General features: G+C 38.4%; 1 protein-coding gene across 1 annotated transcript; it reads left to right on the forward strand.

The window, feature by feature from the left end:
- The first annotated feature begins 3155 nt into the window (after positions 1–3155).
- LOC124644647 (pancreatic triacylglycerol lipase-like) lies at positions 3156–12717 on the forward strand. The gene is made up of 8 exons (XM_047184139.1): positions 3156–3261; positions 7753–7927; positions 8471–8619; positions 9020–9103; positions 9423–9569; positions 10141–10327; positions 11406–11543; positions 12284–12717. Exons 1-8 carry the CDS (start codon positions 3159–3161, stop codon positions 12339–12341), a joined length of 1041 nt encoding a protein of 346 aa, XP_047040095.1. The 5' UTR covers positions 3156–3158; the 3' UTR covers positions 12342–12717.
- The last annotated feature ends 9315 nt before the right edge of the window (positions 12718–22032 follow it).

Here is a 22032-nt window from a genome sequence, read left to right on the forward strand (position 1 = left end):
AAAAATAACTTTTAACACTACGTAAGTACCAACTAAAGCATGTCAGACTAAACTAAATTTTGTCGTGTCGGGGGACCGCTCTAATTTATTAGCTTAACGTTAGAAGTAATTATATACTACTACATTATATATGTTATGGACCATGTGATTAATTCGGGCATTATTTATAATGCCCGAGCATTATGAATAATGTCTAGCATTATCGGGCCAAATGATTAATAACTATCTTAACTTCATTATTTATCACATTGCACGGGCATTATTATATTGCTACATGACAGTTGGGCAATTTGATAATAAAGCTAGATTTTATGCGGTGCGAGGGTGGCAGTTGTTCTAATAAATAAATTCTGTTACTCGCTACATATTTTATGATTATTCTTTCGAAAATTATATGTTCTTTTTTAATGGGAAATTATAAGTCTAACCACAAAATTATTTATTGGACAATTGTCATCTAATTTACTCACTCGGCATCGATTTTCTTGATCTCATTTTTCTTCGCTCGTTTTTTGATGGTAGAATTTAATTTGGATTCAAAACATTGTATTAAAAATTGAAGTCAGTGACGAAAACGAATCGCTGCAAACCCGACTCCACGTAGTCTTGTCTGCCCTACCCCTAGAGTGCAATTCAAAACCGCGTAGGCGCAGAGGGGCGAGGCGGCCTGCGAGCTGAGGCGCAGGTAGTTTTAACGCTCGCCGACGCGGCTGAGGCTGGCCGGCTGAGCCGGCCAGCAAGCCGAAGCTGCGGTGGTGAGCGTGAAAACCATCTGCGACGATAAGCTCGCATGGGACCGCCGCCCGGAGCCCCGCAGCGCCGGAGCCGTGACAGAAGCCATGCTTGCTGCATGTTGCATGCTTACTTCCATGCTGTGTGGTTTAATATTTAGTTTAAGTTAAATGTCAATAATAATAAAAAAATGAAATTAAATATGTTTATATTACTGTGCCCAAAAGGTCACGGGCAATATGTATAGTGCCCGGTCAATTTGATTATTTGAATAATTATTATCAAATTGCACTCTCATATTGCGCATTTTTCATAATGACCGGGCATTATGTATACTGCCCAATTTATCACTTGGTCCATAACATATATACTTCTTATAACTTTTTATATAATTTTGTTTAGATACGTGTTTTTTTTATACGAATGTTGTAATTAAGTAGGTATCATTTGATTAATGTAGTATTTTTAAAGGTAAAAAGCGGTCCCCCGACACGTCAAAATTTAGTTTAGTCTGACATGCTTTAGTTGGTACTTACGTAGTGTTAAAAGTTATTTTTTGCTTTTTATAGGGTTTAGCGTTTTTAACCTTTTGTCATAATAATTGCGTGCTTTTTTGGGTCGGGGGTTTTTTTAAATTTGTAATTTAATTTTATTTCATGCTTTTTGAAGGAGCTCCTTAATTTTTCCTTCTTTCATTTAATTTCTTTTATTTTAAGATGTGGTCGCTATATGCGATCTCGGCCAAAGGAGGCTGTTTAACAATCCTCATGACAAACTGGCTCTGGGAGAATTGCACAGATTGAGAAACAATAAAGATTAACCTTTGGTCATTTTAGACTTTCAGCAAAAATACATATAAATCGGTTTATCCGTTTCATTCCGGCATTCCAGGGTTTCATCCGCCACATCCTATTTCCAGCATCAGGTTCTAGTCAATTAGAAAAATGAAGAGAGCTAGTCAAGACAAATTCAACGAGCCCAAACTCGATGGGTTTACTAAAAGGCAGTTCAGGGTTACGTCTCCTATCTTCGTGTCCTAACAGCAGACCAGCTCAGTCGTTCCAGAAGACATTAGTGTTTCAAATTTCTGATCCCACATATGCTTGCAAGTAAACTGAGCGTGTAACATTCCTATCACACCTAACAAACGAGCTGATGACCTTGAAGACCTGAACCGATTTCCACCAAACATAGCTAAGAACACTCCCGAATGACATACCTTTCAAACAAAAAAAACCGCATTACAATCGGATCATCCGTTTGGGAGCTACGATGCCACATACACACACACACACACACACACACACACACAGACACGTCAAACTTATAACACCCCGTCGTTTTTGCGTCGGGGGTTAAAAATTAAAAGTAAAGACACAATTATTTTATCTTTGCAATATTTGAAACATAAAAAGTTTTATCTCCTAATTTAGATTTAACTTTATGACGTGGCTTCAACAAATTAAAAACAGATAATAATAGCATTGCAGTGCTCGAAGAAAAATATGTCAAGTGTGAATTGGCCGTGCACACCTGTCTGAATGGCCAATGTGTTCCGTATCTTATTAATGTTGTAAGCTAGCGACCCGCCCCGGCTTCGCAGGGGATATCAATATTTCTCCACAATTTAATGGATGTTATTATACATATAAACCTCCTCTTTAATCACTCTATCCATTAAAAAAACCGCAAAAAATCGGTAGCGTAGTTTTGAAGATATAAGCGTATAAAGGGACACAGGGACAGAAAAAGCGACTTTGTTTTATACTATGTAGTGAAGCGAAAGTTTGTAACGTTTTGTACGTATGTACATACTAGCTGGTGCCCGCGACTTCGTCTGCGCAGGTTTAGTATTTCGAACAATATGTTTACAAATTGTAGCCTATGTGTTATTCTGATGTATAAGCTATATTATTGTAAAGTTTCATTAAAATCCATTCAGTAGTTTTTGCGTGAAAGAGTAACAAACATCCATACATCCATACATACAAACTTTCGCGTTTATAATATTAGTAGGATTATGTGGTGAGCATGAGCAAATCACGATAAAACTACTGTATCTATGCATTTTCATGAAATTTTCCTCTACTTCTCTATCAATACTAATATTGTACAACCGAAGTTATTGTATCCTAAAACTAGCTGATCTCAGATATGAAAAAATCTATCATGGATAAAATGATCCAATACTAATCAATTTAAATTATTAAGCTTACTTTTCTTCAGGTTTTAAATAAAACTGAAATAAAGAAATATTATTTTTATAAATAAAGAAATATTATTTAAAAGTAGAACCAATGTTCATGAAACCAGCTTCTAAAACTTTTCTTTTCGGTGATTCAATCGTAAAAACTAATATTTTTTTATGGAACCCTAATTAAATTTTCTCTTAATAAGATAATTATCGTATCCAAGATATGATAGTAATGAACAACATAAAATGCGTTGTATCATCCACAGCACAGTTTGATATTGCAACTATGGCGCGAACGGCGGCCATATTGGTTCTTTTTGTCGGCTTGGCTGCGGGTGAGTTACTAAAGTATATTCATAGTAAATTAATATGTAGTTTAAAAACACAAGAAAAACATGCGCTTTAATGTCTATCTTCTGGCTGCATCATCAGACCTTGAAACCTAATCATTGTCAAAGTTACAAGACTTTTCTAACAAGTCCAAACACAGCTATGATGCAATGTTCTATCATGAAGTTCCAGTTCATATCTTCCGGCTCCATCATCAGATCAGTTCGACAGTACCATATTATTGTATTGTCATCAGAACTACATACAGCTGACAATGTTCATGACGCTACGATCCTTGGAAGATGGCTAAACTGGTTACCTTAGATTCCATTACATAGTTACATACATACAGGACGACCTAATAAAAGCGTGATAAAGAGAATATTAATTCGTTAGAGCTGTGTACACAATTTTTCAATAAACTTTTGTGTTTAACTTTAAATAACGTAATTTGTAAACCTACAAGTTTTCCCCCTCGATTTCACTGCTTTTTGTAACTGGATAACATAGGTACATACTACCCTATGTCACTCGAGTATAGTCTAGCTTCCCAACTACACTGAAAGAATTTTTCGAAATCGGTCCTGTCCTTTCGGTGCTTTTAGGGAACAGGTAGGTATATAATAAATTTTAACGGATTTAAATTAAGAAAACAGTGTTCAAAATTTCAATGAATATAAATTAATAATAGTGTGAATACAAAAAAAAATATTAAAAAAAGCGTGGGGTGCATGGTGTCAATAGTTATAAATATTTTATTGACAGATATGAGTACAGTGATTTTCATTTCGATAATATCTTAAAAAGCACCCCACGCTTTTTTTTAATATTTTTTTTTGTATTCACACTATTATTAATTTATATTCATTGAAATTTTGAACACTGTTTTCTTAATTTAAATCCGTTAAAATTTATTTTCTATTTTTTGGTTCGTTTTTCTATAAAAAGCGTGTTTTTTTAGTTTTTTTAAAACTATTATTTATTTTCTACTTTTTAGTTTGTTTTAAAACTATTATTTGTTTTGTAGAATTAAAATTCTCTTTAGTATACAAAAATTTGTCAATATTACAGAAAACTGCTAAAGATAATTATTGGAAATAAAAATTAACATCGAGTCCTGCCTTATCGACTGTAGAGAAAAATTCTAGAAAATTTTAATTAATTTTCTTACCTTATCGACTATAGATGAAAATTATATCAATTAACAAAAATCATATTTTGCAAATTGAAAAGCCTAGAAGTCGGTGTCTAATGGATGTTACTAAGTTAATTTTGCCACCGACTTCTAGGCCGATGCACCTAAAATTAGTTTTTTTTTATTGCTTTTTAGTGTTTTGGGAAGTCGGTTTAATTTTTTTGTAAAAAGGTTATTTATTTAAAGCTTTACAGTGATATGAATAGTTGTCACTATCCATACAAGTCCAAACGAGGTATTTTACATATTCAATTGTCGAGTTCCCTCGACTTTCTCTGGTCTCCATCATCAGGTCAGCTCCAAACCTTCACTGTTGCATAGGTCTTGTCAATACGAATAATTTAAGCCCAAACACGAGGTAGTTTACATATTCAGTTGTCGAGTTCCCTCGACTTTCTCTGGTCTCCATCATCAGGTCAGCTCCAAACCTTCACTGTTGCAAAGGTCTTGTCAATACAAATAATTTAAGCCCAAACACGAGGTAGTTTACATATTCAGTTGTCGAATTCCCTCGACCCTCTCTGGTCTCCATCATCAAGTCAGCTCCAAATCTTCACAGTTGAATAGTGCTTTTAGGCGTACACCTGAGTGTCAAGTTTTTACCCTATGTATGCCTACAACTTTTGAAGGTTGCCCTCGATTTCTCAGGGTTTCCATCATCAGATCCTGACCTGATGACTATGGGACCAACTGGCAGCTATTCCGAGTCGAACAAAAAAATAATCACGTAAATCGGTCTATAAACCTCGGAGTAATCGATGTTTATGTGTAACCTCCTCCTTTTTGGGAAGTCGGTTAAAAATGGAATTATTTTATCAAATTATTGTATTGTCATCGGTCCTCAATAAATCTACAAAGTTTGAACGAAATCTGGCCGTTTCAAGTGGGTCAAAATCGCGCCCAAAGAAGTCGGTTACAAACATACAGGTGAAGCTAATAAAAAGCGTGTAAAAAAATGTTTCCCTACATAAGTTTTAATATAGATATAGAACAATAAATATTTAAATGTATGTAATTTAAATATATAGGAACATGTGGGTGAGCTTTACTGAGTAAGAGTCTGACACTCCCTCACGCCGCACCTACAGAGAGAGATTTCTCACATAATTATTCACACACTCACATCTCGCAAATAAAAATAATTTGTAACAAAAAAAAAATACACGAGCTAATTATTATTGGTCTGAAAAACTAGTTTCAAACAGTAATTAATAACCAGATTATTACAATGATAATTATTAATTGAAATCAAGACCATATCGGCTTAACAATACCTGAGATAATACACGTATAGAAAGGAAGATAAATAAATATTGTGTAGTCGATGAGTTGTCAAAACAGTTGTTTTGCAAAATGTCTAACTGGGTTATTGAAGTAGCGTTTGCATAGTTGTTCGTGTCGATGTCTGACAAATTATCAAATTATTAAATTACTAATCCGTCTAACCACCCAATACTTGCCACCGTGAATGCTGACATTATTTCCCAGTATATGGGTCCGTTCAGATAGACCGGGTCAGAGAGCATCGGCGCGCATTTTTCTTTTCACACAGACCGGAGCCGATCAGCTGCGCGAGCGTTAAAGAGCATGCAAACGGAGCCATATACTGCGAAATAATGTCAGCATTCACGGTACACGATCGGAGCCGGTCGGCTACTCTTATTATTTCACACCGAGCGCATTCGAGCATTCCCAGTGACAAAAGCAGTGCGCATGCAAAAATAAACCTTACTTCAAATACTAAGTACTCAATTTTCAACGTGTTAAGAATTTGCTCTGCTCTCCGAGCCTGTCTGTCTGTCTGAACGGACCCTATGAGTTAAACTGTCATGCCTTATAAATAAATTACACATTAAAAACCTCTATCGCAGAAAACTCTTCTCACTATTCAGATATAGCTAAACTTTGTGGTATTTCGTCGTGAACGTTAGCTACGGAACCATACAATGACAAAAATATTTTGAAAAATAGTTGTTTTTCAGTAAAGCTAATTTAGTAACATAACTTCGACTTAGACATAATAAATAATCGAACTTTTTAATCTTTCAAATTATTTTTATTCTATTTAAGTGCATTTGGCACGAGTAAACTTGTTCGTATCATATAATTGTTGCTAGTCATTATTCAATGAAATACAATAATTATCATGGAACGCATTGATCGTTGCGTCACCAACATAGTTATTTTGATTAAAATTCTTTGCGGTTCCATCCGTTTACAAGATAAAAGTTATACGTTAAATTAATTAAACTGTTCTTTCTCAGGGCTCTTAGAGCCCTGCCTCACTAGGACGCCAATGGCGGCGTCGCCGGCTACGTATCCAAGCAGTTAGTATTGAAATGTATGGAACCTAACTCACTTGGCGACGGTTTGGCAACGTCGCCAAATTGGAAGCGTGGCCACGAGCTACAGTTCCAGAGCCCTGCCTCATTAGGACGCCAATGGCGACGTCGCCGGCTACGTATCCAAGCAGTTAGTATTGAAATGTATGGAACCTAACTCACTTGGCAACGTCGCCAAATTGGAGGCGTGGCCACGAGCTACAGTTCCCTACGTGGCTTCTGGCTACTCTGGCAGCTTGGCGACGATGCCACGGTTGCCACTATATTGTACGCGGTAAAGTGCACCTCCCTCACTCAGTCGCCAGTGTGGTCGCCAGACAGCGTGCGATTTCTTCAGCGACGACGTAAACAATTGACTGTCGAGACGCCATGGCCACTCGACTTGGCGACCTTTGGATGCCATAGGTAGCCAGACTTGCACCGCTGGCGACGTCGCCATGGCGTCCTAGTGAGGCAGGGCTCTTAAATAAGTTCAGTAGTTTCAGCGTGAAAGCGCAACAGATAGACAGATAAAGTCACTTCCACATGTGTAAGGAAAAAAATAGGACCGTCTCTTGGTTCCAAACTATCCACCACCAATTTTCAGCCAAGTTGGTTGAGCTGTTGATATTATTATAAATATAGGTTTTATTTTGTCCACGTACGCAAGAAATTAAACCAAAAGCGGGTGAAACCGCGGAAATCAGCTAATTAAACATATTCACAAAACAAAAAATGTTTGTGTACCTAGATAATATTTAAGTTAACGTGCCAAATATTGTAACTGATAAGTACAGTCAACTTCAGGTCAATGGTAACAGTTTTATAGGAAAATCGTACTTATTACTACATATTGTGTTAAGGTGCATGAGAGTTACCACTGCCGTACCTACGTAATTTAATTAATTTTATTGTCCATACAATTTTAATGTTCTTTAGAATTAATATATGAAAAAAACTAACACCATATACTTCCACAGCCTACCCCGCCAATGACCCAATCCTCGGCAAGTGGTCACCAGGTCTCCGCTACGACTACATGGAAGATGACAGCGGCTCCGTCCATCTGGTCGACAACTGGCTGAAGCTGAGCGACTATGAGAAACTCGCCAGATACAACCCAGACGCTTCTAATAGATACCATTTGTTTACCAGGTATGTTAATGTAGACTTGCTATTTACTTAGATCAATACGCAGCAGGATGAAAAATAAGAAGACTATGATTATGTCCTTATAGTGAATCTTTTAAAATATTTTGCCTCAATAGAAGATTTATACATACAGGATGTAAAAATGGCATAGCAATGGTACTTTTTAATAAACAGGAGAATGAATAACAGCCTTTTCACACTTGCTGATTTCCAAGTTGAAAAATCGAGCCACATTGCCATCAGAACCTAGGTTTTACAACACGCAGAAAAATCGAGCGCTGTAAGCAATTGAACATATGTTTTTTACGAAACTATGTAGAGAAACCCTGTCATTGTATGTAGTTGAACTGTAAAATATTCTCTTCATCAATCATCCACCTAACCATTTCTTAACCATATTGTAGTCGGCTTCCGATCTAACCAGATGGCTGAATTACCCGCACGAACGTTGCCAATCAAAAAACAATCTCCGCTGAAATCTAGTCTAATGCTTTTTATCCGTCTCGTTATGAAATTATTTACACTCCGTTAACTCCCTTCTTTCAGACAGAACCCCTCAATAAGCCAGCCCCTAGTCCTGAATAACGCTGGCACGGTGACGTCCTCGAACTTTAACGCGCGTCGCCGCACCGTCGTGCTGATGCACGGCTTCGCTGGCTCCGTCACCTCAGGGTTCAATACCGTGCTCGTGCCAGGTGAGGGTCCAAGTCTGCCGAGGCTGCAGGATTGTTCGAAAGAGTTACCTCAGCGCGGGTACATATAGGGCTTAAGAAGGAACCTGATGTGTTTAGTCAGTAAGATTCTGACACTCTCACGCTGCACTCACAGCGGGAGAGGTTCATCATCCTTCGAGCCTTTTTCCCAACTATGTTGGGGTCGGCTTCCAGTCTGACCGGATTCAGCTGAGTACTAGTGCTTTACAAGAAGCGACTGCCTATCTGACCTCCTCAACCCAGTTACCTGGGCAACCCAATACCCCTTGGTTAGACTGGTGTCAGACTTACTTAGAGGTTATTTGATGAATTCCCAATTCGAAGATAAGTGCCTACTAATATATAGATTATAGTTGTCAACTAGCAAACTGTTTTGTTCCAGCGTTCCTGGCGGCTGGTGACGTAAACGTGATAGTCCTGGACTGGAGCGCCGGCTCCGCGTGGGGACCCCGCGCCATCCAAGCTGGTGAGTGTACCATCATGGTCATCATCATCATCATCAATTCCTATCCCTAGAAAGTAAATCAACAAATAGATAGAATATTGGGAATAATCGTAATAGATAACAGTTAGTCCTATTCAAACAATATCAAGTTCCTATCAAATGGAAAGATCGATCTTATTGAAATAGAATCGATCTTATTGCGATGTGAAGCGATCCGAAGCTAATTCAATCACGGAAACCACTTCGAAAGAAATCGATTGTTTTTTGTTTTCCCATCGCGTCGCTTTGCTCATATAAGATGCACCCTTTTCTCTTTCTCACCCTCAAACCCTACTTCCAGGACAAGCCGCCGGCCGCTTTATAACCTGGCTGAACCGCATCACAGGAGCTACTCCTAACACCTACCACATCGTAGGATACAGTGTCGGAGGCCACGGCGCTGGTATCATGGCTAGAACTGTCTCTGGCAATGTGGGGTATGTTACTGGTCAGTATGATGATGTCCTGTTAGCCGATTATCAGCTACGGCGGCTGTTCTCATATAACGAGAGCCAACTGCGCAGGATATAGGATAGTGCACGAGCATTTGCGCAGACACAGGTGCACTCCCTATTCCATCACTCTCATAGCGCGAAGGGACGGCAATCCGATACGACCGGAGAAAGATCAGGCGCAGGACCGACATTTACATGCTTATAAACACAGAATAAAATTAATATTTTAGACGATTCAAACAACACAAATTTTAATTCTTTAGCCGTTTCATAGATAGCATGATCAGACTTCCCCAGTTAACCAGTAGATTTAGAAAAAAATAAACTAATTAAACTATTATGCAGGTAAACATATTTGCATGCCAAGGCAGAACCATTAACGCTTGTAAAAACTGGTACCACCTTTGTTCTATGCAAATACCTAAATGTCTCTTTCTTTCTTTCTTTCTTTCCTTCTTTCTTTATTTCTTCCTTTCTTTCCTTCTTTCTTTCTTTCTTTCCTTCCTTATATCTTTCTTTGTTTGTTTCTTTCTTTCTTTCTTTACACCTTGTTTCTTCTCCTAGGTTGCGACCCCGCCGACCGTTGGGACACGGCCTGGCTGTTCCGTCCCTCTGATGGCCTCTACACCGAGGTCATCCACACTAATGGTGGGGACATTGGGTATCTCAACCCCCTCGCTCACGTGGACTTCTACCCCAACGGGGGTAGGACTATGCCGGGGTGCATGACATCGCTGTGTCATCATTATAGGTGAGGAAATAAATATTGTCAAAGTGTATGTATTCAATATAGGTCAAAAACATTCTTCGGTCGTCAAATCTTACAGGAGACAGACCCAACCCACACCCTTGACCTATATTTCTGGGAAGAAATGGTACAAACAACACTATGTTCACAGTTTTTTTTTTGACGCTAGCGAACGTTGCTAGCTCACTCCATAAGATGTAAGGTGGATTATTTTTCTTATATTTTTAAGCTATTGCATAGCTTCTATCACAGGCCTTGAGCGCGGGGACCAAATTCAGAAATTCCGTAACGAAAAAACCTCACGCTCCCCACTCCGACGGGCACGGAGGTGTGGCTTGAAGGCCATGCATCGTCTAACGTCGTGTCAGTTCGGCAGTCTTCGACACGGCGCTGTGTGTCGTGCGATTAGACGTATTGTACGACTTTACGGAACTCGCCCGAATCGAGACGAGCTGCTCCGAAATCGGACGAATACGTAATCAGCTGTTTGTGAGAAAATATATAGGTGTATAAGTATTTATCTACAACAGTGAACGGTATAAATAAATAATTATAATTGCATAAGTTGATACAGAATGCTATGCAATAGCTTTACCGCGGCAGTCCCCGAGTGCCACACGTACTTTTTTTTTAAATTTTTTTTTTCTTTGTGCTAATCGACATATATTAACGTATTGAATTTAATGTGATTAGGTACGACACACTCTGCATGTATATAATTTTTGTATTGTAGGTACTTAAAATAACGATTTGAAAACAAAAATATGTATTTTTTCAGGAGCCGAAATCTATCACGATTGATGAATGACGGAACTTATTAAATACATTCCCCGAGTGCCACACGTATTTTTTTCTTTATTCAAAGCACTTTGTTGTGGTTGATTTAAGGGTGATTTGATTTCTTTAAAGCAACGTTCGCTAGCGTCAAAAAAAAACTGAGAACATAGTGTTGTTTTCAAGACGCAGGATTAATCACCTTACAAACACTAGTTGTCAATTCTGTCAAACCCGCCTGACGGCCTCTGATTCTATTGAAAATTGAGTATTGACTTGGAACCTAACACCGACATCCTCATTCCAGGTCATACTACTACCTCGGAGAATCACTACGTACTGGAGGCTTCACCGGGCGTAGATGTGCGAACCTCAACCAAGCGTTATCTGGTACCTGTAATGCTAGTGGCACCCTGAGATTGGGAGGTCTGGAGCCTAAGACTGGGTAAGTCTTCATCTCTTGAGCCGTCATCATCTCCCGAACCTTTTCCCAACTATGTTGGGGTCATCTTCCAGTCTAACTGGATGCAGCTGAGTACCAATGCCTTACAAGGATGGACTGCCTATCTGACCTGTTCAACACAGTTATCCGGGCAACCCAATACCCCTTGGGAAGACTGGTTGTCAGGCTTACTGGCTTCTGACTACCCGTAATGACTGGCAAAATTGTTCAAATCACAGCGATAAAATTACTAATATGGAAAGAGGAGGTCGTAGCTAAGTAAAAGCCGTCGCGATCATAAATATTCGGGTCAAACTAAGAACATCTTCGCTTTGAAGTCGGCTAAAGTATAAACTCTTAAATATAAATATAAATAAATAATGTCGGGACACTTTTTCACACACGGTCGGTTAGCCCCATGGTAAGTTATTAATTAACTTGTGTTATGGGTGCCAACACAACTGATAAACTACATATAAATACATATTATAACACCCAGACCACGGCCAACAAGCATGCTCATCACACAAATGTCGACCGAACCGGGAATCGAACCCGGGACCTCAGGTTCGGCAGTCCGGCATGGTGACCATTGCGCCATTGAGGTCGTCTTGCATGCAACTACTGTACTACTGCATCTAAATACTTTTCTGAAAACTGCATTCACGATCAAACACTGAATTATTTTCGAACTCGGTTGCTATTATGTCATAATTACATAATTATTATTCTTTTCCTTTCAGAAATTCTGGAATATTCCACCTGGTGACAAACCCACTGGCTCCATTCTCTCGCGGATAAACAAACCTGTGATTTATTTACTAACTGCTACTTTCAATAAGCTATCTATCTTTTGTTTTGCTTACTAGAGATAGAAAGTTGACATTATCCTGCTGCATTAGGCTGCGGGTTGTTCGAAAGGATTACCGCGGCCCTGGTACATAAAAGGCCTATGACGGAACACGACGGTTTTTAGTCAGTAAGAGTCTGACACTCCCTCACCGCTGCTAACCCACAGCGGGAGGGGTCATTTGATGATTTTTGACGTCGTTAAAAAAAAAGCCTCGTACATGTTATGTCAAATTCCTATCTTTGGTATGCAAATCAACAGATGGATAGATAATTGAAATTAACTGTAAACGAAGAATTGTTATTGAATATACGTATAACAAAGCTATGTCTAGTCTTTATTTAATCTAATAAACATTGTTATTGTTCAGACTTCTTGGTCATGTCCTCATTTCTTTCTTTTTTATTTGTCCTGCCATGACGGGTTTCGCTTTTGTTTTTTTTTTCACTTCGGTCTGTCAAAAAAATTGGTATCGCCCGCGGTTCGTCGCGTGATCAAAACCAATTAAAAAAACATGTAAAAACCTTGCTAGAAGTGCTGACCGTTAGTGCCTGTATAGTTATCGGCACGAATCTTGAGCTCTGACCTTCGCCTGCGCAGAAGTAATTTATTGGGTCCCTTTTGTGGTATGAAGTGAGGCGCGGGGGCGGGCTAAAGCGGTGATTGGCCCGCAGTGCATCGCGCCATAACCGTCACAAGGGATTGGTTCTTTGCTAATAAATCACTTTTGCGCATGTGTAGGTCAGAGCTCAAGATTCGTGCCGATAACTATATCACCCGGACTCGTGGAATGACATTACTTAAGCAAATGCGGAGGAAGTTTCCCGCTGGCCGGCATCGAGTGCCCCGTCGTCGGCAGATTTCTTTCCCGTCCACTTTCCGGTTCCCAGGTACCTAAGTTTGTCTTTTCCAGTTATATAAGGTCTTTACCTATGAAATTGCCAATCTGCGGTTATGGCCATTTCAAATCGTAATATTTTTTGTTTGGCCAAGAATTGTAATTCATTAAATTAATCTTATTAAAAAACCATGGAATTCATCTTCCAAAAGTAGTCATTAGTTTATTGATTAGTGCTACATTGTCATCGCATTTCAATCTTCTTCATCGTGGATACGTTAAAAAATCAAGTAACTATGGAATATGACTACCGTGGTGTAGCAACGCGGCACAAGCGGCACGTAACATCAACGACGTTTACGGAGCTAACACTGCTAACTGACACACCACCTGTTATTGGTGTGCTCGCTTCCGTTTTGGAAATTTTGACCTGAAAGTTGAACCGAAGACTTTGGTCGACAACGATGAATTAAAGGCGATTGTGGAAGCTGATGATACACAATCTACGGCTAAAGCTTTCGACGTTAGCGTCAAAACAATATTGATCCATTTGCGTCAAATTGGCAAGGTAAAAAAGCTTAACAAATGGGTGTCCCACGAACTCAATGAACACTAGCGCAAAGTACGCGTCGAGACGTGCCTTGCACTGCTCAACAGACACACAAATGAATGATTTTTTCCGTCGTCCGCCAGTCACCAGACCTTGCGCCCACACACTACAACTTTTTCCAGAATTTGGATAAGTTTTTGTCGGGTAAAAAATTCAGTACCCGAGAGGCAGTAAAAAATGCCTTTGAATAAATGGTTGCCTCCCATCCAGCTAATTTCTTTAAGAAGGACATCGATTTACTGCCACTGCGTTGGAAAAGAAACATTGATTGCATGGGTAATTACTTTGATAAATACAAATAAAAAATACATGAAAAAAAAAATACGTTTAAATTTTTTCATACAAAACGGCAATTTCATAGGTAAAGACCTATTATTTGTTTATTTTATTAACTTTTTCTTATGTTAAAATTGTCGGATTGTTAAGAAAAAATAGCAATACCCCGCAGTTTCAGCTACGTCACGGAAGTAAGTTTTTCTGAAATCGGGTAAAGACTAGTTTCTTATGCGTTATTAGATTATCTGTGTACTAATCATTTCATTCTCATCGAAGCTATTTATCCGGATGCGGAAAGTGGTTCCCTCGTGATGTCGGACTTAGGAGTAACACGGAACTACTAGACTAAGTAATAAATATTACGTTATTTTAATAAATACAAGATTTTTAATAAAAACTAGCTTTCGCCCGCGGTTTCACCCGCGTCCCGTAGCCGGATGGTGACAAAAACTATCCTAAAATAAATATCTCCCGGGTCTAAGTTACCTCCCCTCTAATTTTCAGCCAAATCGGTCAAGTCGTTTTCATGTTATGTTGTGACAACGGAAAGCGGGTTTCATTTATATATATATGTTACCGGCCGAACCCGATTTTAGGACAAACCAGTTTTGCCTAGGCTCAACTAGTTCTTCCTATAGGCGTTAGGATTAACTAGTAGAGCCTAGTCCAAACTAATTTGTCCTAAGCCCGATAGGACGGACCAGTTTAGGCTAGGCAAAACTAGTTGATCCTGATATAAGTACGCACACTCTAGGATAAACTGGTATAGCCTAGTCAAAACATATACATATCTAAAAGTCTAAATAAATAGATGAACTAAATAAACTACTCCGTGTTTAGAAAAATAATCATCTTTATTAAACTATAATGATTCGTCGTTATGGATAAATTGATAATACGAACAATCATACTACATATATGTAGCAAAGTAACAAATAATAGGTAAGTATTTTTTTAAATTAACTAAATACGTTATTAGTAGATATGTATATGTTTTGACTAGGCTATACCAGTTTATCCTAGAGTGTGCGTACTTATATCAGGATCAACTAGTTTTGCCTAGCCTAAACTGGTCCGTCCTATCGGGCTTAGGACAAATTAGTTTGGACTAGGCTCTACTAGTTAATCCTAACGCCTATAGGAAGAACTAGTTGAGCCTAGGCAAAACTGGTTTGTCCTAAAATCGGGTTCGGCCGATATATATATATTAAAATTTCAAACTAACGTAAAAAAAACATCTTTTAAATAACTGTTTTTTTCAAAAAAAAATCTCAAAAACACTTGCTTAACCCCAAATCTGTGCTTTTCTTAAGTTTATAAAGTGCAATACAACGTGCTCTCACGTCTTCGCTATAAAGTTGCGTGTGTAGCTTCCGACACCACTTCATATACAGGAGGATTCATGCCAAATAGAAGGCAGGGTGTTATATAAAAAAATACCGAAAAGTTTTTTTTACCAAAAAAGGGAGGTTCTTTATGTGGATTTTCAAATTGTATTTTTTTGTGTGTTTTTGGACGTCTCAAGTTGAAGTTAGTTGTTAAAGATTTAAAAAAATCGACCTTTAAACCGATGCAAAATAAAAACTTATTACCTGTTTTTAATAGGCCACGTAAGAATATAAAAATAATACTGTTTCGGAAGTCGGTTTAATAATGAAGTCATTTCTTTCTGTTCTTGTTGTCACTATTTGTTTAAAAAAAACTAGCTTAAGTCCAAATCTGTACTTTTCTTAACTTTATAAACTGCAATACAACGCGCCCTCACGTTTTCGCTATAAAGTTGCGTGTGAAGCTTCCGACACCACTTCATATACAGGGGGTTCACATCAAATGGAAGATCTTAGAGTTAAAAAAAAACATAGATTTTTTTTAAATAAAATTTCCTGCCATGAATGACATAGTATTTTTTTTTTTTGTAAAATGTGTGCAAAAAGGACAATAAATAAAAAAATAAAATAAGGTATGGAAAGAGCCACAATTGAGTACCTCATCTTTGGAAATAGGTTAAAAGTAATTGAGTAGAATCATCATCGTCATCTCAGTCTTAGGACGTCCACTACTGAACATAGGCCTCCCCCTTAGATCTCCACAGATTGAGTAGATTAAGCCTATAACTTATTAAATCTTACTTATTAAAACTTATTAAAAACCCCTTAATGTAAGTGTTATTAGACCCCTAATAACACTTATATTAAGGGTTTTTTTTAATGAATTATTGAACCCGTTTGAAAAATTATTTCACTGCTATGAAGTTACACTATCACCGAATAAAATTGGCTGTAATTTTTCCGGGTACGAGAAGTAGTTTTCAGGGGACGCACGTAAACTGCGGTGAAAAACTAGTAAACGATAAAAAAAGTGTAGAATATTTTTTGCCAAGCTAACAAATTTTATTTTTTGGCAAAAATCAACTACAACATAACATGAAACATGTTTAACTTCAAAATTCAATCCATTTTAAACAAAAAAAAAAAACATTTTTTTACAATTCCAAAACAAAACACCCTCTAATCAACCCAGGTGTAAGAACGCACCCTTTATACTCGCTACGTGCCGCGACTACACAGTACGAGTTATGAAGATATACCCGTTAATATATAACTTATAAAGCACTTATATTTCATGTTCAAGCTACTAAAATGATATATTACTAAGGCACTGAAAAGTTTATAAGAAGGTAAAGAACCAACCTCTCAAGTACGTGTGTGTATGAGTCTGCAAGTACCAATGCAACTTTTTGAATTTGTATATTTATAGTATTCAGTAATATATAGGTATATCTTTTATCATATGCTTAGCCTTTTTCCAACTATGTTGGGGTCGGCTTCCAGTCTAACCAGATGCAGCTGAGTACAAGTGTTTTACAAAGAGCGACTGCCCTATCTGACCTCCTCAACCCAGTTACCCGGGCAACCCAATACCCCTTGATAAGACTAGTTGTCAGACCTACTGGCTTCTGACTACCCGTAACGACTGCCAAGGATGTTCAATGACAGCCGGGATCTACAGTTTCCGAAACACGGAAGCACTCGTCATGATGTGACAAGATGGTCACCCATCCACGGACTGACCGCACTAAGCGTTGCTTAACTTTATGATCTTTATACTGTCTACGTGCCGCGACTACACAGTACGAGTTATGAAGATATACCTACCCGTTAATTATCTATACTAATATTATAAAGAGGAAAACTTTGTACGTTTGTTTGTTTGGTTGTAATGGATAAACTCAAAAACTACTCGACCGGTTTTAAATATTCTTTCACCACTAAAAAGCTGTATTATCTGCGAGTAACATAGGCTATATTTTATCCCGGTGCGGGCAGTAGCTCCCACGGGACGCGCGCGCAACCGCGGGAAAACGGCTAGTAACTTATAAAGCACTTATATTCCATGTTAAAGCTACTGAAATGATATATTACTGGAAACTTTATAAGAACGTAGGTAAAGTATGGTTTAGTGGTAAGAAGTCGTCTTAGGAACCTACAGCGCTTGGTTCGATTTAATATATTGTTTCTTGTATACAGGAATGAATTTTATCCAGTAGTAATTAGTTTAGTACAAAAAATAAAAATTGATAATATCGAAAGATATTTTCAATAAAAAGTCGTGGTGGCCTAGTGGGTAAAGGACCAATCTCTCAAGTATGAGGGCGCGGGTTCGATCCCAGGTCAGGCAAGTACCAATGCAACTTTTCTAAGTCTGTATGTACTTTCTAAGTATATCTTAGACACCAATGACTGTGTTTCGGATGGCACGTTAAACTGTAGGTCCCGGCTGTCATTGAACATCCTTGGCAGTCGTTACGGGTAGTCAGAAGCCAGTAAGTCTGACACCAGTCTAACCTAGGGGTATTGGGTTGCCCGGGTAACTGGGTTGAGGAGGTCAGATAGGCAGTCGCTTCTTGTAAAGCACTGGTACTCAGCTGAATCCGGTTAGGCTGGAAGCCGACCCCAACATAGTTTGGGAAAAAGGCTCGGAGGATGATGATCGAAAGATATTTTGTAACCGATTGTACGGTCACAGTCGTCATAGTAGGCACGGTATACCGGCGAAACCGGTTTACTGACGCGAGCGCTGCTCCAAGGGCGTAAGAATAGTTGGATCCATATTTTTCTGATTTTAGGGCGGACAAAAGAGCCTTCTTGTAGCTCAAGCAAAGTACGGTAGTCGTAATGAGTTACTAGAATTAACGAGACGTTCGGATTCCAAGTCAAGTCAAAACCAATCTCTCAAAGACTGTGCTTGATTGAAATAAATATTTTAAGCGACTCTCAAACTCATACATGTCACCGGAAAATAACAAGACTCGTAAGTTGATCAATTTTTTAGGTCAGGATCAACTCTCGGAAAATAATAAACGTCATTTAAAATGTACTATTTAACGTATGTATTTTAGTAAGTTAATTAATTTACGGCGTCTTGTCGTCTAATCATCGTACGTTGATTGGTTAAAAGCTCTCTGAATAAACACTTGCTAAATGCTTATAATGAAAGCTGTCGACCAATCAGAGAAAAGTGTATTAAGACTTGACGAAGTGACGGACACTGGGCAATGATTGGTCCATTTGTGGATGATTTTACTTGTAGCAATATAGTTAATTATTAAATTACGGCTAGGTACCGCAAGTTGACCAATAAGCTAAAATTCAATGCGTTAAATAGTACATTTCAATTGCCGTTTATTATTTTCCGAGAGTTGATCAACTACCTAGAAAATTGATCAACTTACGAGTTTTGTTATTTTCCGGTGACATATACACACACGACTATGCCCGCTTTCGAGAGATGAAACATCTATATGGGCTACCTACCTATTTTTTTTTGTAATTCCAGTAATACAGACCTAATGCAGTAAAAACAAGCAAAGCCAAGAAATAAAGCTAGTATTAAACAGCCCCTAGCGTCGCAATAAATCAGGGGTAGTCGCTTACACTGGTATTCACTTAAACCGAATGCTGTAAGCTAAGCATTACAGGGTTTTAAGTAAAAGCCTAGCTCAAACTCAAAAACGTTTATTCAAATTAGGCTGATAAATCAGCACTATTTTCGAACGTCGAAAACATAAGACAGCCCCCAAAACGCCCGCCCTTCACCACTTCCATGTGTTTTTGCCGGGAAGAAGAAGTGGCGCCACATACTCAATTGATTGTGTTGTGATCCTAAATGAATCAATTTTATTAAAATTACCCGCACAGTAAGTTTGTTTGGGCTCATAAATAACTATGAAGATGAATGGTAGTACGCACATTACAAAGATCAGGTATTTAGCCGGTATCAGACCGACTGAAAACTTTGAATTCACGATTTTGTTAAAACATATTTTTTTCTGGTACTCTTTATTGCATCTTTGACAGTCGTTACGGGTAGTCAGAAGTCAGAAATTCTTACAAACGAAGCCGGGCCGAAGGGGACCTATCGGGTTGCAATGTATGAGAAGGTAAGATGGGCAGTCGTTCCTTGTGGCACACTGATACTAAGCTGCATGCGGTTAGACTGGAAGCCGACCCCAACATAGTTGGGAAAAGGCTATGCAGATGATGAGATCAAGTTTTGTATTGATTGTAAGTGGTAAGATTACTTTTATCTTGACAATAATCATGAAACGCGGGTAAAACCGGTGGCTTAGTCTGGTATATACCATAGCAGGGGTGCTCTTAGATCATACAACCAACTGGAGACGCCATGTCATGCCTTCTTCTAAAAGTATGAGAGTACCACTCATCTATAGTAATATAATAAATGGGAATATTTTTTTTGTTTGTGCCATAAAGGCTCCGACATCACTGAACCAATTTGAAAAATTATTTCACTGTTGCGAAGCTAGACTATCCTTAAGTTACATAGGCTATATTTTGTCCGAGTACCAGGAAAAAGTTTTCCCAGGGCAAAGGTGAAATTGCGGAAAATAACTAGTACTCGTTAATATGTAGATGACTACCAATGTGCCATATAAAGCGACTACACATTTGATCACCTCAATCCAGTTACCTTGAAAACCTCATACCCCTTGTGGCCCTTGTTAGGACAGATTGTCAACCTTACTGGCTTGTGACTACCCGTAACCACCGCCAAAGATGTTCAAATGACAGCCGGGACCCACCAATTTAACGTGCCTTCCGAAACACGGAGGAACTCGTCATGACAATATAGTCCAAATGTACATACATACCTCGAAAAGTTTTGGAGTGGAGACCACGGACTAGCAAGCGCAGCGTATGACGTCCACCAACAAGGTGGACAGACGACCTTATAAAGGTCGCCGGAAGACGCTGGATGCAGGTCGCCTCCAACAGGTATCTGTGGAGATCTAAGGGGGAGGCCTATGTTCATCAGTGGACGTCCCATGGCTGAGATGATGATGATGATTATATACCTCTATAGTCATCATGACATATACCCATTCACAGAAACACTTATAATGTCTCAATCCGAGTCACTGTAACTTAGCCACGAGTCCCTCCTATGGCGGCTCCAGAAATTTAAATAATCTAAGCAGGTGCCCAATCCCGCGTAAAAAGTCCATGAATAAAATTAGGGGTCCGCAACAATTTATAGCGCATATAAAATGTGAATACTCGAATATATCTTGTATTAATTTACATATTGTGTGTTTACATATTGTCTGTTGTATTTAAATGTGCTTTTTTTTAGAATTCTGCAGGTTTTAAAGAAAGATGTGCGTAGTTTAAGTATGATGTCTGGTTGAACTCGCTTATCTCAGTAACTATGAGACTGATTCGAAAAATTCTTTCAGTTGTTGATAGCCCATTTAACGAGGAAAGCTATAGGTATTATTTACGGTGTAATATACTGAACAACATATAGGTAGTTAAGAATTTTTGATAGACAGTCTAATTTGGATTTGGGGCTCATGAAATTAACTAAGAAAATTAGTACCTAGTAGCTATTCTAAGATCAAATTGTATGCCTGGTTTATTGATTATATTTAAAAAGTAAACACTTCAATATTTAAAAAATAGATGGTTAGAAAAATATTTTATAGATGACAATAAAAAATCGTGTATTGGCTATTTTTTTATAGAGGATCTGTACGTATGTTTATGCGCGACTATCTCACGCCTAACTGAATCAATTTTGATGCGATTTTCAGGCAGTATTTGTTAGACTGAAGATTGATTCTGCTAGACAAGAGATAATAGCTCATAAACATGAATAAATTGAGTTTTTTAAGTTTTTGGTTCCAGACATTTTCTTACCCCAAGTATCTTTTTCAACAATTTCTTCCGTTAAAAGAAAACCATCAAAAACTAACCTAAACCAATAAATAACGATAAAGTTAAACTTAAACAAGCTTGCTGACAACCTGACGGATTTACGAGCAACCGGATAAGCGGGCATTACCCGGGTAACCGGTGAGCATTACCCGCGTACCCGGTTACACTGCGGTCATTTCCTTAAGGGTTGCGTCTTGTGTTACGCGTGAGGGTAAGGGGTGTAGACATGTAAGTGGCTATAGTTTTTTATTTGGTTTTGAAAAAAATATAACCCTAATTTTAATCGATTTCGATATACTTAATATGTTTGGAAAAAATACTTAAATTTAGTAATTTCTGTTTTAACGAAATGTGTCTGTGAAACCTAATTATGGTTTTCGAAGAAGAGGAAATTCAAAAATGACTTCCGAAAAGGAGTAAATCAATTGAAACAAATAAAAAAACTGTCACCTGAAGCTTTGCGGCTTGCTAGCACTTCAAGTGAACCTTTTTTTTTTTTTTTCCGACGTCAAAAATCATCAAATGACCCCTCCCGGTGTGGGTTAGCAGCGGTGAGGGGGTGTCAGACTCTTACTGACTAAAAACCGTCGTGTTCCGTCATAGGCCTTTTATGTACCAGGGCCGCGGTATCTCTTTCGAACAACCCGCAGCCCCGGCAGACTTCAAGTGACCCTAAGGCT

The sequence above is a fragment of the Helicoverpa zea genome, chromosome 30, assembly GCF_022581195.2.
Source record: "Helicoverpa zea isolate HzStark_Cry1AcR chromosome 30, ilHelZeax1.1, whole genome shotgun sequence".
NCBI lineage: Eukaryota > Metazoa > Arthropoda > Insecta > Lepidoptera > Noctuidae > Helicoverpa > Helicoverpa zea.